Source organism: Cuculus canorus, chromosome 9 (assembly GCF_017976375.1).
Source record: "Cuculus canorus isolate bCucCan1 chromosome 9, bCucCan1.pri, whole genome shotgun sequence".
Lineage (NCBI taxonomy): Eukaryota > Metazoa > Chordata > Aves > Cuculiformes > Cuculidae > Cuculus > Cuculus canorus.
In genome coordinates this window covers 3418636-3433901 of record NC_071409.1, presented here as the reverse complement: position 1 = coordinate 3433901, position 15266 = coordinate 3418636, and the positions used below count along the sequence as shown (strand labels likewise).

The 15266-nt window shown below is 47.6% G+C and overlaps 1 protein-coding gene across 3 annotated transcripts in view; it reads left to right on the top strand.

The window, feature by feature from the left end:
* The window catches only part of PPP2R3A (protein phosphatase 2 regulatory subunit B''alpha), a 52192-nt gene extending 42451 nt beyond the window's left edge, over positions 1–9741 (top strand). For all 3 annotated transcript variants that reach the window (XM_054074218.1, XM_054074217.1, XM_054074219.1), the window contains 4 exons: positions 215–390; positions 906–1024; positions 2977–3083; positions 8509–9741. In XM_054074218.1, the coding sequence (XP_053930193.1) occupies positions 215–390; positions 906–1024; positions 2977–3083; positions 8509–8605 (499 nt within the window). In that variant the 3' untranslated portion in view covers positions 8606–9741. The remainder of the gene's footprint in view (positions 1–214; positions 391–905; positions 1025–2976; positions 3084–8508) is intronic.
* The last annotated feature ends 5525 nt before the right edge of the window (positions 9742–15266 follow it).

Genomic DNA, 15266 nt, shown 5'->3' with positions numbered 1-15266 from the left:
ATGAGTATGGCAGTGCTCCCAAACCGCCTAGAAGGCTCAAAGGAGGTGTTCCTCAGTGTTAGCCTGTGCTCTCAACCGCTGTTCTCATCCTTGCTTTTATGCCAGCAGAAGAGCCTTCGAGGGTGGGGGAAGGGGACCATGCATTGCTGCAATCTGTGCTGTTTGGGTCTCCTAGTGCAGAGCTGTGCTTTCACTAGTCCTGTCTGCTTCCTAGCATTGAGTATTGGTTTCGGTGCATGGACCTCGATGGGGATGGAGTGCTCTCCATGTACGAACTGGAGTACTTTTATGAGGAGCAGTGTGAGCGGATGGAAGTGATGGGCATAGAACCGCTGCCTTTTCATGACTTGCTGTGTCAGATGCTTGATCTCGTTAAGCCGGAGAGGGAAGGTAAGTCCCATTTAATGGGAGTTTCCATCTTCCTTGATCTGTGGTGGATTGGGAAAGTAACGTCACTGTGAAACCCGTCTATAGATGTGTTAGAATCACAGGGAGGAGATGATTGTACAGAGTAGAGGCCTGAACAGTTGCTATTGTGCCATGCTGTTATGCATCAGGAGGTTTGAAATACTAAAGAGACCTTGTGAATTAACTTGCTGGAACTGGAGCAAGACATCTTGTATATTCCATCTGTGGGATGTGCTGACAGCCTGGATTATGAAACTGAACTGTCCTCGTTCACATTCTTTCACGTCTCAGCTGGATGTGAAAGACCTCCATGTGTGTAAGATTTAAGCCTAATAAATGTACCTATTTATTGAGTGATGTTAAAATCCTTGACTGACTTGGGAGGTTGTTTAGTAATGTTGTAGCATACTGACAACTAAAACTTGGATCAGACTGACGAGGAACCATCCAGCCTCTCACCAGAACTCAGGACAATACTGTGGGGTTTTTTTCTGCAGGAAGAGTAACCCTGCGAGACCTGAAGAAGTGCAGAATGGCTCATGTCTTCTACAACACCTTCTTTAATTTAGAGAAATATCTGGACAACGAACAGAGGGATCCCTTTGCAGTGCAAAAGGTATAAATTACCTTTATTTCTACATACAAACCTATCTTTGGGATGCCACTGGATGTAGGGAAAATCTAACAGAATATAAGAAAACCATTTTCATGAGCAGGGTGGTCAAACACTGGAACAGATTCTCCAGGCCTTTTTCGGCCTGGAGAAGAGAAGGCTGTGGGGGAAGACCTTACAGTAGCCTTCCAGTATTGAAAGGGGCTGCAGGGGAGGTGCTCTTGATCAGGAAGCGCAGGGATAGGGTGAGGGGAAACATTTTTTAGCTGAAAGAGGGGTGATCGAGATGAGATCTTAGGAAGCAATGTTTTGCTGTGAGGGTGGTGAGGCCTTGAGAGGTGTTCAAGGCCAGGTTGGTTGGGGCTTGGAGCAACCTGATTCAGTGGGAGGTGTCCCTGCCCGTGGCCGGGGGTGGGACTGGATGGGCTTTAAGGTCTCTTCCAGCCTAAACCATTCTGTGATTCTATTCTTGGAGGTTTTCAAATTGTGACTGGACAAAGCCTTGAGCCCTGATCTGACCTCATAGCAAACCCTGATTTGAGCAGAGGCAGGGCCTAGGGACCTCCTGGGTGTCTTCCAACACAAATTATGCTGCTGTTCTGTGATTTGTTGCCATTGCTGATCCTACTACAGCAGCACTGGCAGGGCAGTGTGTGATTCTAGAGTGAATGACCGGAGCCTGCAGAGTTGCATTAATTCAACAGGCTGAAAGAGGGGCACTCAGCTGCACTAGGAGGAAATTTCATTTGCCCAGTTTAGAACGGAGCTGTGAGATTCAAAACTTGAGAACCCATTTGTCTCTTCCTGTCTCCTAGACGGCTGAAGTCTTAAATAAGTAGGCGATATGTATGTATTAAACATTTGGGTTGGAGCCTTTTCTTTAAAAGAGCAGTAATGATTTCCCATAGCCCAAACAGAACCACACAAACCTTCCTCACGACACAGGGGCTGAGGCAGATGAGATGCTAGCTCTGTGACCAGGCCACACAGGCGGTGGATAGGTGGAAGGTTTGGATATCGCACATTGTGCCTGGTTATCAGCCTGACTCTGCTGTCATTCACCACTCTCTCTTCCCAAGCAGACAAAAGACAGGAGGAGATTGTGGTTCACCACTATCTGTGGGATGCTCATAGAATTGAGGTTTGTCAGTTGTGGGTGTAAAGTGCATCACCTCTGGTGCCTGTTGTGCGTCCAATGAAACCAGATGTGTCTACAGCTGAAAGACCATCTCTAGAAGCCTCTTATGTGGTTGAAGTGCAGTGAAGTGGTGGGGATGCCAAAACCAGATCTGGTTCCCTCCCAGCTGTTCCCACGTAACCTGTGAGAGGAACTCTGTGGTTCCATGATCTAAGGCTTAAATTATCCCAGTCCAGAACCACCCTGCTTTTGCTTACTTAAACTAATTCATTGTAAGAGCAGTCAAGTGGGGCCAGGAGGAACAACTTATTTTCCCCATTTTGCAGTAAATGGCAGAGGGCCAAATGTTTAAGGATGTTATTCTGTAACCTTCTCTCAAACTTGCCCAAACTTAGCAAACTGTGAAGAGTTCCTCAAAAGATCAGTTCCAATTAACATTTAATTAAAGGATTTTAAATCACTGAGTTCTTTAGCCAATTACAAAGTGTGCAGATGCAGTGCTTGATGAGCTAGAGCAAAGAAAATGTGTGCTTATTCATGTTCAGCATTTCTGAAACAAAGCAGACTCAGCTCGTTGCCAGCTCAGGTCACACGCTGAGCTTTGTAGACTGAGGGATGTATTATTTCATAGTGATTTCTTTGCAGATGTTAAATAGTTTAAGATAATTGTGAATGGTTCAGTTAAGGCAATTTTTGACAAGCTGTTCCTATAGAGTTGGTTACTGTTCCTAGAACTGCAGTTTCATGTGTTTAGAAGTACTGTGAACAGTTGTAGAGAGGTGTGGACATCATGTTCTTGACTGTGCAATCTCTGTAGGACATTGAAAACGATGGCCCTGAGCCCTCTGACTGGGACAGATACGCTGCTGAAGAGTACGAGATCCTTGTGGCTGAGGAGTCTGGGAACGAGCAGTTACAAGAAGGGTAAGCACGGGCCTTGCGCTGCCCTGGGGACACACGCTTTGCTCCAGCTGCGGTTTGGTAGGAGCGCGTGGATGCCACTTGTAGCAGAAGTAGTGGATTAGTGGACTTACTGTTGGGGTTCAACACTGGAGCATGTGAAGCCTGCAGCAGTTGCTCCAAAAGGCAGTACTGGTGAATTTGTCACACTGGGCTGCTTTGTGGGCAGCCACCTGAATCAGCTGCACACACAGTGGTAATGGAAATACCTGGGGAAAAGGAGAAAGCTTGTTTCCTTTGGCAACCGTACAAAAAAAGAGATCAAATGACTTTTGCTAGGCTGGGCCACGTACTGACCGTGTCACACTATGACAGATCAGAAGCCGTAACTCTGTTATGTTTATTATACCTAGCGGAGACTTTCCTTAGTCAAATCATTTTCTTTTATGCCTCTTAGTCTGTGCTCTTCACAAACTGTGTTTCAACATTTTTGTTCATTTACTAAGTTTGTGGAGAGTTTTTCTTTAAAACGCTGTTGGTTTCTGCAACCCCTGCACTCCTGTTTGCAGCCTTCTATCCGAGGACGGATACTCCAGATGTCCTCAAAGTCAATGAATTTTAGCAGAGCAGTTACTCCAGAGCTCTCTGTGTGCAAGGGCCTCCTGCAGAGGTTCCTGTTAGAAACTCAGTATAATTATTGTTTAGATTTTTGTCTGTGTTAGCATCTTCTGTTTCTCTGGAAGCCTCCAGGTTAATATAATAAACATCCAAAGAATGTTTATGCTGTGTTAGTTTTGCATGATTCAGCCAATAACATCCATTCTCAAATGGTATTTGTAGGGCCATTAAAGTGAGAGCACTGAGCAGATTGCATAATTTCCAAACCTTCCCACACTGGAAATTGCTTGGGATAACAGTAGCACCTACTAATTAGCCACAGAGATTTGCAAAGCTACTGAGAGCTGTGTTTCCCTCTCTCCCTGTGATGTGCATCCAAACAGCTATGGGCTGTTCCCTCATCTCCTTAGAGCTGCCTTGCCTTTTTGTGGCCTTCACAATGGAAGATGAGGTAACACAGGATGGAAGACAAAACTGCTGTATTCTCTGCAGCTGCTTTGCAACACCGGTGTCCTCAGCACAGGAGAGAGAAAGGAGTCTGCCATAAAACCTTTGCAGGACGATGAATCCCTAAACTCACTGAAACCAGGAGAAAAATGGCAGGTGATGTCAGATTTCTGAAGTCTGTCTGAAACAGCCCTGTGTCTCCCTGTAAAGAGCATGTCAGCAACCTTGCTGCTTGCTTTTAAGAGCCCCTGAAAAGCTCTGTAGTCATGGCAGCAGGATTAGATCTCATTTGTGGAGCATAGCAACAGACCATGCAGGAAAAAAGGAAGGGAGAAAGAAAAACAAAGAGCTGGATGCCCAGACAAATTTAGCATTGAGATTTTGCACATGCATTATTTCTGCTGTCTTTTGAGGATGACAGTAACAGAGAGTGGGGATAAACCCAAGACAATTTATAAGATGGATGAGAAATCAGAAGGCTTTTGGCTCAGTCAGCTGGCACAGTCTGAAATCTGGTATGTGTCTTATCAATATATTTAAAAACAACCATCATTCAGCAATTGCAGATGAATGAGTAGGTGTGTACCACGTTTGTGACTTGGCCCTGCCCATAGCTTCTCTGGATGGAAGCCTAAAACCAGTCAGTGTCTGGGTGGCTGCCTGCAGGCTTGTCCGTGAGAGAGCACTGCTCCTGGAAGAGGGATCTCTTCAAGATGTGGTGGATGCTTAGAGCGACTTCAAGGATACTGTGACCCAACTGAGATCTGCAGTCACCAAAATAAGATGAGAGATGTGATCTGACTCAAGACAACAATGAAGCATCACGTTTCACTGGAAGCTTAAGCTGATCTGAACACTTCTCAGTCATGCTCTGCTTCATACATCTGTGCATGAGTCTGTTCGCTGGGGTATGAATACACACGTTGTAGTTTGAAGGGAGAACCAGGAGTTGAATCTGACCACCACAAGCGCTTCATGCAGGCATAAGCACTGGGTTTGCAGAAATCCTTTCTTGCCGTCCAGGCCATGGCCTGCCTGTCAGGGGTGGGCATCACTTTTTTCACTGTTCCAGAAACCAGTTTCAGGCAGCTGATGTACTCGGAAGCCACAGTTGTCTCCATGGAAAGACATCCTTCTCCATAGGAAGGGAAATAAGGAGGAAGAGGCCAATTTTTATCAGCTGCTGACTGGGAAGAATCCCCTTCACCTGAGTAACAGGGAGTGAAGGCAAGATGTAGAGCATCTGCTCCGGGGCAGGTAGAGGGGACAATGACACGGGATCGGAGGATGTTGGTTTAGGCAGCTTAGACCACTTGTCTTGTTTCCCTCAAGCTGGCTGATGGTTCAGTCACTCATTTTCATGAAACCAGAAGCATAAGGAAGGGAAAGGGGAAGGAAATACATTGCTCAAGTGCCCAATGACAAAATGTGTGTGCTTGCCAGAGGAAAGGACAAAGAATTTCCTGGACAACCTAGAGATGCCATGAGCGTGTCTCAAGGAATGAGTATTTAATCTACACGAGCCCATATGTGTATTTATGGGACTGCAAAGTTTTGAAACTGGCCTGGATGGACAGAAGGTGACTGTCGTAGTGCTGGACTCCTGGAAAAGCTGTCCCTTGGGTGCTTCCTAGCCACAAAGGTGGAAAGCATTTTTTCCAAGATGGGAAAGGCTAGCACTGTTGAGCCTTAATGAGCAAAAGAGCAGAGTGAAAAAGCAACTCATGTGGGAAAAGACATTGGGAACCTCCTTCTGCAGAAGCCATGAGAAGGTTTAATCCAGAAGCAAAAGGCACCAGAAAAAAAATTATAACGGGGCTGCAAGTGCTAGTGATGTGCAAAATAATACAGGAAAGAGGTTGTGTTCCACAGGCAGGAAAAATGGAAGAAAGCTGACAGAAGTTGGTAAAATTGAAGGAAAAGGGGACAAAAAAGAAACATTTCCTAAGAACAGCATTCAAATGGGAATAAAAATTGGAACTACATGATCTTAAAGGTCCCTTCCAACCCTCACTATACTGTGAAAAAGTTTTCCTCAGCTGCGTCACCATAACCCAAGGAGACATTTGAGAAACTGAGACACGTACAAACATGTGCAGCCCATTCCCAGGTGGGATGAAGGCGAGGCAGAGCCGTGCAGACTCCCGATGGGAACGGCTTTGGCAAAAAATTGCGTGTATCGTGTACTTCTTGGCATCCTTTCATCAGAGCTGGTGTAGGATCCAGACGCTTGTTCCTCTTCTCCTACTTATGCAAGGATCCAGAAGGTGGCAGAATTACTTAGCAGGTGCTTTCCTTTATGGAAGAGAAGATGAAAATGTCCAGGAGTGTTCTATGCTGTTTGCCTCCTCTTCTCACAGGGATCACCAGACTACAGCACAGAATCTCCCCACAGCAGGACACGCAAGCTGGTGACTCCCAAGGATTTGCTGTGCCTGTGTAGGGGTTACTGAAGGGAAAAACAGCAAGCGAAGTGGTAGGCAATTCTTTTTTAGCACCATCCATGCTGGGGGCTCAGGAGTTAACCTTTCTGCAGCACGGTTTATCCCTGAACAAACCGGAGCTATTCCTCTGCTTGCCTCTGGGACACACTTTCCTTCACAAGCAGCACCGCTTTCATAGAGGAGCACAGACTCCTGGACTCGTTAAGGTTGGAAAAGACCACTAAGATCTCACAGAGTCCAACCTTCACCCCAACACCACTGTGCCTACTGAACCATGTCCCGAAGTGCCACCTCTACGTATTTTTTGAAGACCTCCAGGGATGGATCATAGAATCATAGAATTGTTATGGTTGGAAAAGAACTCTAAGGTCGTCCATCGATACACCACCATGGTGCCTACTAAACCATGTGCCAAAGTGCCACATCTATAGGTTTTTTGAACCCCTCCAGGTATGGGGACTCCACCACTTCCCAGGAAAAAAAATACAAATTTTTTTGGCTCGTATGAAATAATTTAACGTTAAGTACTTGAGTAAAGTATTTACAAATGACAGACAAATACAGCCATTAATTACAGGTTATTAGCTGCTGCACCCCACTGTCACAGTAGCGCAACAGTTACTTCTCTTGACTCCTGCTGAAACCCACAGTTCTCATTTGCATTGACAGTAGATCCAGCTTCTGGTACTCATAACTATATCTTCAGGCAGCACCTCAGGAATTTAGGTCACTTTTCTGATAACTGATTTGGTGAAGCTTGGAAAGCCTCAGGCACGGTCAAGTTAGGATCGTAGAATCATTTGGTTGGAAAAGACCTTAGAGATTGAGTCCAACCGTCCCTGTCCACTACTGAACTATATCCCTGAGCACCTCGTCTGGACATCTGTTAAACTCCTCCAGGGTTGGTGACTCGACCACCTTCCTGGGCAGATTCTGTGAAGAAATTTTTCCTAATATCCAGTCTAAACCTCCCCTGGTGCAACTTGAGGCCATTTCCTCTCATCCTATTGCCTTTCACTTGGGAGAAGAGACCAGCATCTGCCTCACTGCAACCTCCTTTCAGGCAGTTGTAGACAGTGATGAGGTCTTCTCTCAGCCTCCTCCAGGCTAAACAGCCCCAGGTCCCTCACCGCTCCTGTAACCCCATGGGCTGCAGCCCCTTCCCCAGCTCTGTTCCCTTCTCTGGACACACTCCAGTCCTTCAGTGTCCTTATAGTGAGGGGCCCAAAACTGAACCCAGGATTTGAGGAGCGGCCCAGGGGAACAAAAGGAAGAATTTGAATTTCTGGAAAGCCCCAAGAAACCAACCTATAGTGTGCTGAGACTGGTGGGAAAACATCTTAAAACCAGCATTTCTAAGGAACGGGAATGGGATGAGAGCCCAATATCCTTTGCTGCAGAGCACAGAGCCCCACCAGCCCAAACCGCGTGCCTGGCTGGAGCTGGGAATTCACAGCCAAACCTCCCCAGGCCATCAGTGCTAAGACCTAGATACTAAACTTCAAGCCAAACGAGAGGAACAGGACAGCGTGGCCACAACGGTTCTTCTGTGGAGGTAAAACCTTCCCTAAGCCAGGAGGTGCTTTGGAAACCAGGTGTTTCAAAGTGAGTCTGAGCAAGCTGAATCTCCTCTGGGGCTGGAGGACTTTATTTCTACAGTGAACTAAGGCTACTGAAACGATTTAAATTTCATAATGCTGAACAGAATGAAAAGTTGTTTTGGAAGTTACACATGAGGATGGATGGGAGCACACAGTCATGTCAGCTGCCAGGATACTGATTGCTGCAGCGCTGTTTGCAATGCTTAGAAATCTCCTTGAGGTTAACATCTTGCATGCTACTATATTTTAGCCAGCTGCTTGGGTAGCCACTGAAATAGCTTACCTGAAAAAGCTCTCGCCAACACACGGCTTCTAAAGACACACCTTTTATCTTTGCAGATCGTTTGAAGAGGACTATGACACAGATGAAGTCTTATCTCCCCCTGAAACTGGAGACAAGTCAGATAAACTAGTTATCTCGCAGCTTTCAGCGTAGAGAAATGGAAGATGTTTCATCAATACCTTTCAAACTGGATAGCAGTCAGTGCCAAGACACTTAGGGATTTTTCTTAAATCCATCATTGGAGCGCTGTGCTTTATTTTGTACACTGTAACTTGAGAACTCTTTTTCTCTTCTTGTGTAATTGCAATAAGGTAATTTCTATATAAAGGCTTTTTACAATCTGTTATCATGCACGCTCATTAAAACCGGTGATTGCACCTTGTTTTGTTTATATATAAATTCTGTTCCGTCCCCAGATGTGCAATAAATGCCAGCAGCTAATGATTAACTGTAACAACTGCAGGCATCCGCCGCAGCGGTCGTTCCTCGGTCAGGTCAGTCCTGTGCCGTCCTGGCCCTTTGACTTGGTACCAAGAGTGACAAAAGAGCTGCCAAATGAACTTAATTTCAACGTATGTCTAGAAATCTTTTAAAACATGAGTCACAATTAAGTTCTTTTTTGTTCCTTAGTGTCCTGGAAACCAAGGCACCGTGTGCCTGCGGGGGAGGAGAGCGCAGTCCCCATTAGCGCTTTAAACCACATTCTCTTTGCAGTTGATACTGGACATGTTTTACCTGTATGAGTCTGTGAACAGGCAAAGCACTACAGGATGTAATGTTTCTTTGAGAATTTGAGATATAGGTAATGTTTCTACGTGTTCTTCTGTGCAAAAATCTTCCTCAGGCTGCTGTTCTGTCTCCGCAAAAGTTTTTCTGGGCATATTTGCAACAAAAGTCATAAATGTTGTTCAGCCAGTGTGTTGAAACTTCTGGTTTGTGTGCACCAGTTCTGTCCGTTCCCTGTGTTCTTCCTTCTCCTGGCTTGCTCCCCTGTGCCTCCTCCAAGAGACTAAGCTGAGACCACCAAGAAAAACCCCAACCCTAACCGAGTCTGCTAGAGTTGTTACCACAGGGATCCATTAACTGGTATTGAGTTAGGCTGTAATATTGCCAAAAATTTGTTTCCCATCCTTGAAGGAGGCCCCAGTTTTGGAGACTAAACACCACTAACTAAGGAATCCTTGCTTTAAGTGCACAATTGAAGTGACTTTCCCCATAGGATCCCAACCAGTGCCTCATGGAACAGCACGTGCTCCACTCAGCGAGCGGTTCCTCCTTACTTAGTAGCTGCCAATGATCCAGCACAGAGCTGGCAATAACAGATTGTGACCAGTCCTCAGTTTTTACCATCACAGAACACACACAGAGATCTGGTGCTCGCCTGCTCCAGCTGGGACAGGTTTCAGCTCTCCTGTTTTGCTTCAGCTGTGGTAATTGTGCCCCCAAGTGTAACACACTGTATTTCCCCTGATGTCACTGTGAGACTATCAAACCATGCTCCTTGGGACATCCCTGCCAGAATGTCTGGGAGGTAACTGCCCATTCCAGGATTGGATCTTCTGGCAGGCAATCCTTCCGAGCGCTCGGGGCAGAACCTGTCGCTCAGTAGATGACGTGTGTGTGTGTACCCATGCGCACCATTGGCCGGGTGCTGTTTGGATGCACAGACACAGGCGTGATGCAACAGTGATGCCCAGACGGTACCTCTTGTTGTTAATGACCAAATAAGTAATTGGCTGACCACTATGATGTAGTTCAACTTTTCCAGGAGCCTCTGAAGCATAACACCCCCCTCCCGATGCTGGGTGGGTTGTACTGCTGCCACATGGAGGTCAGTAACTCCTCAGGATCAAAATCTGGAAGAGAGGAAGCTTTCAGTTACACTGGCCTCGGAGATCTGCTCTCTGCTTCTTCTACGAAGCTGCTGTTTTATCCAGATGCATATACACATCCCAGGATCCTGGATTGGATATTTGGGAAACTTCTGGATGTGCAGGTTCTTGGCGAAGTTGCTACAAGGTACCTTCCATTCCATAATAACAGACGTGAGCAAGGAGCACTCTAAGCAAACCGGGACAGGCCCCTCTGAAGGCAACATGCACAGAAGAGCAGCTCTGTTCAACACCAGCGTGTTTGACTCGCACCTCCATCGTCACTATAGCTTTGAGGGGAAAAGCTGAACTGGGGATGGTCCCAACATTCAGAAGAAATGTGGAAATAACTGCAAAAATGAGCATTGTATGGAAGCCCCACAGCTGCTAATTGTAACCATCCACATTTTACCAGAAAGGACCTGGGGAAAGCAGCTCGTGGCTGTTCTTCACTGTCTGGACCCAGAGCGGCCTTTTACTCATAATTTGATGAACATTCACATCTCTCCAAATTCAAAGATTCTGCAAAGGAATAAGAAGAACCTGCCGCATTCTAGGCTGAAACCAAACCTTTGTGTTCCGTCAGCACTGCTAGCTTTTAACTCCACAAGCAGCTGTACTGGTGTGTCCATTTTGCCAGTTATGTAAAGCCTCATTCTAGAATAACTTCATGATTGTCTGTTTAAGGTTTTAATCTGGTGTAGCTCTGGCACCTCCAAGAAAAGCAGCTTTCCTGGTGCAGTACAGAATAATGTAATAATTCAGGTTGAAAGGGACCTTTGTAGGTCTCTCTTCCACCTCCATGCTCAAAGACAGGCCAGCTTCAAAGCTGGAGCAAGTTTCTCAGGGCCTCATCCAGCCTAGTTCTGAAAAATCACTATAGATAATGACTCCACAACCTCTCCATGTGTTACATTTCCTCCTCCTCCTCCCTCTGGGAGATCACAGCAACATCCGTTTCCAGGAAGGATGTCTATTCCCAGGAATGGACGATTTCTTTCTCCTACAGGAGGGAGTTAGATGTGGGTCTCGAGGACTTGCAGTGGAGCAGTGATGCCCTGTTCCCGAGCACTGGGTGTGCTGGGCTGCAGACATGGCCCATGGTGGACTGCACAGAGCCAGTACCGGCCTCTCTCGGTGCACCGCGCTCTCAGTTTGGCATTTCTGTTCCTGCAGGTTGTACCGGAAGCGGCGTCTGCTGTTCTCTGGTCACCACTGCTGCAGGATCTTTCCTCTTTCTCCACAGATGCCTTTTGCAAAGGGACTTTAACTCAGACCATCAAATCCAGTTGGACTTCATCTCACACCGGTCTACCTAATCTGCTGCCTTTTTTTTTGTGTAAGAAGTCATTATTCGGAGCCTGGGAAAAATCACCAGTCACTTTTTCAAGGTCTGGCTGCAGTAAACTGAGACAAAAGCTGGTGACTGCTCTGCTCGGCCCTTTGGCTCCCAGCCCCAAGGCCCTCTCTTCCACAAACAGAGGCTTTCTGCTGCTGTGACAAAGCAGAGTGGTTTCCAATCCAGTTTTTGCTTTCTAGTAGGTCAACACAACAAGCTGATAACGAAGACAAAAACCCCACACCTTACAGCAAATGTGTTGCCTTGTACGTGGGTCTAAGGACAAGCCACAGCAGCCACTGCTGATGCGATAGCAGTGCAGAATGTACAGGAGTTTGTATCGTTTGCTCCAGGAGCAGAAACCCACGTTCTCTCCCCAGTACATTTGAAAGCAATCACAATTCAACAGCCATGGCTCTGTTGGTGAAGGTGTTCTGCAGCCCACTGTGACTTAACTCTGCCCACAGCTTCTCTGGCTGGAAGGTTTCTAAACCTGCAGCCTAGAAGCAAGGTAAATTCTGGACCTCCTGGCCTACTGCTTAGCTGTTCTCTCTGGGTTGGTCAGAACCGAAGCTGACAAGGAGGCTCATGACCACAGGCACCAGCGTGGGCTCAGCTGTAACACCCCAACCTCAGGGGCCAACAAGCTCCTTAAGATGAAGAAACCCAAGAATCACAGCACAGAAAACCTGCAGGAGGACACTTAGCTCTGAGTTTGCCTCCCATCTCCAACTGTCAGTGCCATGTTATGGCCTCAAGTTGCACCATGGAAAGTTTAGATTGGATATTAGGAAAAATTCCTTCATGGCAAGGGTCGTCAAGCATTGGAACAGGCACAGGGGAGCGGCGGAATTCCCATCCCTGGAGGGGTTTCAGACATGTGGATGTAGTGCTTAGGGACGTGGTTTAGTGGTGGAGTGGGCAGTGTTGGGTTGAGGGTTGGACTTTGTGATCTCAAAGGTCTTTTCCAGCCTAAACAATCCTATGGTTCTGTTGCACACTTTTCTAGACAGCACATGCCTTTTCCACTGTAAATCCAGCTCAGACTGAAGTGTTTATTTGTTCTCCCTGGTCTGCTTCTGTCCAGGAAAACTGTCCTGGGGCTTCTCAGCCCCTTTGCCTTTTAGTTTTGTGTTCAGCAGCAGCCCATCTCTGAGCCAGGGACTGCAGAGAGCGGCCCCAAGGTACTGCACTTCGTTCCTGAAACAGAACGTGCCAGAAAGGCCAAAACCAGAGGTCACCGCGCATGTGTGTGGAGTACAGCGTTTCTAAACCACAGCATCTTTGGGCTGTGCAGTCCCCATTGTGCCTCAGTGAAGAGTGTCTGTAAGGAAACCATGTCCGCTGCCTGTCTGTCCTCGTCTTCTCTCTGTAGCACCGTGTGATCAGTTCAGAAGCCAAGTATTTAACACTTAAGAGTCTCATACTTTGTAGTTTGGAGACGTTTTGTGCTGGCCTGATTTGATCTTTGTATTTTTACTTTGTATTTTCTTCTTTTTTGGCAAATAAAAGGACTCTGAATTTAAAAAGACCTGTCTGGCTGTGGTGAGTTCAGCACTCTTGTTCACTTCATCCCAACTGCTGCCCTGAAATCCTGTCCCTGCTGCTGCTGAGCGCCCCGATCCTGTTACCTGACAGCGCCAGAACTCCAGACTTTCTCCTCAAAAACACTGGGCAAGAGAAGCAACCGAACCGCTTCCCTTCCTCCCACCCACACCCTCAACGCAGAGCGCTGCCCACCTGCTCACTCAGCACACGCCAAGCTCCTGCATTTTAACCTGACCTGAAAAGAAAGCCGTCTCCGGGGTCTGCTGCAAGAGGAGTGAAGGAGGGGACAGAAAAAGAGAAGACAAAGTAACGCCTTTTCTGACTTCATGGGCTGCAAACGCTGGAGCAGAATCGCTGCGATACTTCAGCTGCGAGAGCATCGGGTCGGCGTTGTGCCCAGATGCAGATCACACGGTTTGGGGAGGACCTCTGGGTTTCCTCGCAATACCTGAGGCGCCGCAGCTTGAAACAGTCGCTACTTGAGACCAGTGATGCGTTGGCGGCGTTCTCTGCGCTGCCGGGAAGCTCTGCGGATCCTTCGGGGTGAGCGTCGGCCGCCGCACCACACTGCCGGGAGGGATCCAACAGCTGCGCTGTTTTGTCGTCTCGCTTCTCAGAAGGGGGTTTATAGATACCATCTGTATAAAAATTAAATACCTACAAGAAGTCAGGGGCCACGTGCTCCTCGCGTACAGCAGAAAGATGCTTTGGGCCTCAATTAGGCCCAGTTCTTTGCGCGATTCCTGTGCCACAGCCTTACAGTCTCTTCCAGGAAGGCCACCAGGTTTCCTGGCGTCCGACCGCAGGCGCACTGCGACTGCAGCTCTTTGGCCATGGGAAATGCTCCGGTGCTGCGGGGCAGCCACCAAGGTGTGGTGATAACATCACAGAAGGCAAAATGACATCCATTCCCTGCTGCCTCCCTGTGCGATCACACAGAACTCGTGCATGTCCTGGAACATCTCCAGGGAGACAGCAGCCATGGACGAGTTTGTGGTGCCCTTGTGTTCCCTGGCTCCGTGCGGAGGCTCAGCCAGGCCAGAGCTGGAACGTCACCTGCACAAACTGCCAGAAGAGCAGCAAGGCCGACCTAAACCAAGGGTTCATTTCCAGTTTTGCTTCCCTGTCCCTCCCTGTGCTGGGATCGAATCCCAACCAGTGATTTCACTAATGGAAAAAGCCTTTCCGCTCAGACCGTAAGTTTCTACGTCTTCTCTTCCCTGAAGGAGCATCTCCCACATGTTCAGATTTGGATGGCTGAAGGTCTGTATTCATTCTGTTCTACTGCCCATCCCAACACGATCCGGAGTCCAGCCCTTCCAGAACGAGCTCTCCTTCCCATCTTTGCGACACGTCCTCAGGCAGGAAGACTCCCACAGCAAACCACCCGATGAGCTGCTCCTTTTTCTCTCTCTGATGCAGCTCTAGGAAATACAAGAGTGAATCGCTTTCTCCGAGAGGCTTGGGAAGAACACTGACACACTGCACCTTTCCAATATCAAAAGAAATCTCCAAGCAGATTCCTCTACGCTAACACCGAGAACAGTTCCCTGAATCCCCAGCACGCAGGAAGGTGATGGTACACAGGGAACTCCCGCAAGCCCAGCCAGGACTAAGCTGGAGCTAAAGAGCTAAAACCTTCCTTGCAGCTGCTCGGCCGCTGGGATTCTGTGGCGCTTCCCTGCACGCAGCCAGCAGGGAGCAAGTCCTTGCCGTGGGCTGCGGGATGTTTTCACCCAACTCTGAGACGAGGCCCCAGAACAGTGTTCGCTGCTCCTACTGCTGTCCAGTGGAAAGGAACGTTTTCCAAGCTGGAGCCGCGGCAGTTTTTCCAGCACTGTTACGATCCTTTCTGTTGCTCAGCTTATTTGGAAACAAGTGGCCAGGAGGTTAAGAAAACCAAACCAAGCCAAGCCTAATTTAACCAATTACAGAATTAGTCAGCGATGGACTAAGGGTGTTTAGACAATAAGTTCAACAGATGCCATGCTGGTGCCCTCAGCAGGTGCAAAATACAATTAGAAAAAACTAACATTTATTAAATCAATTTGAATTT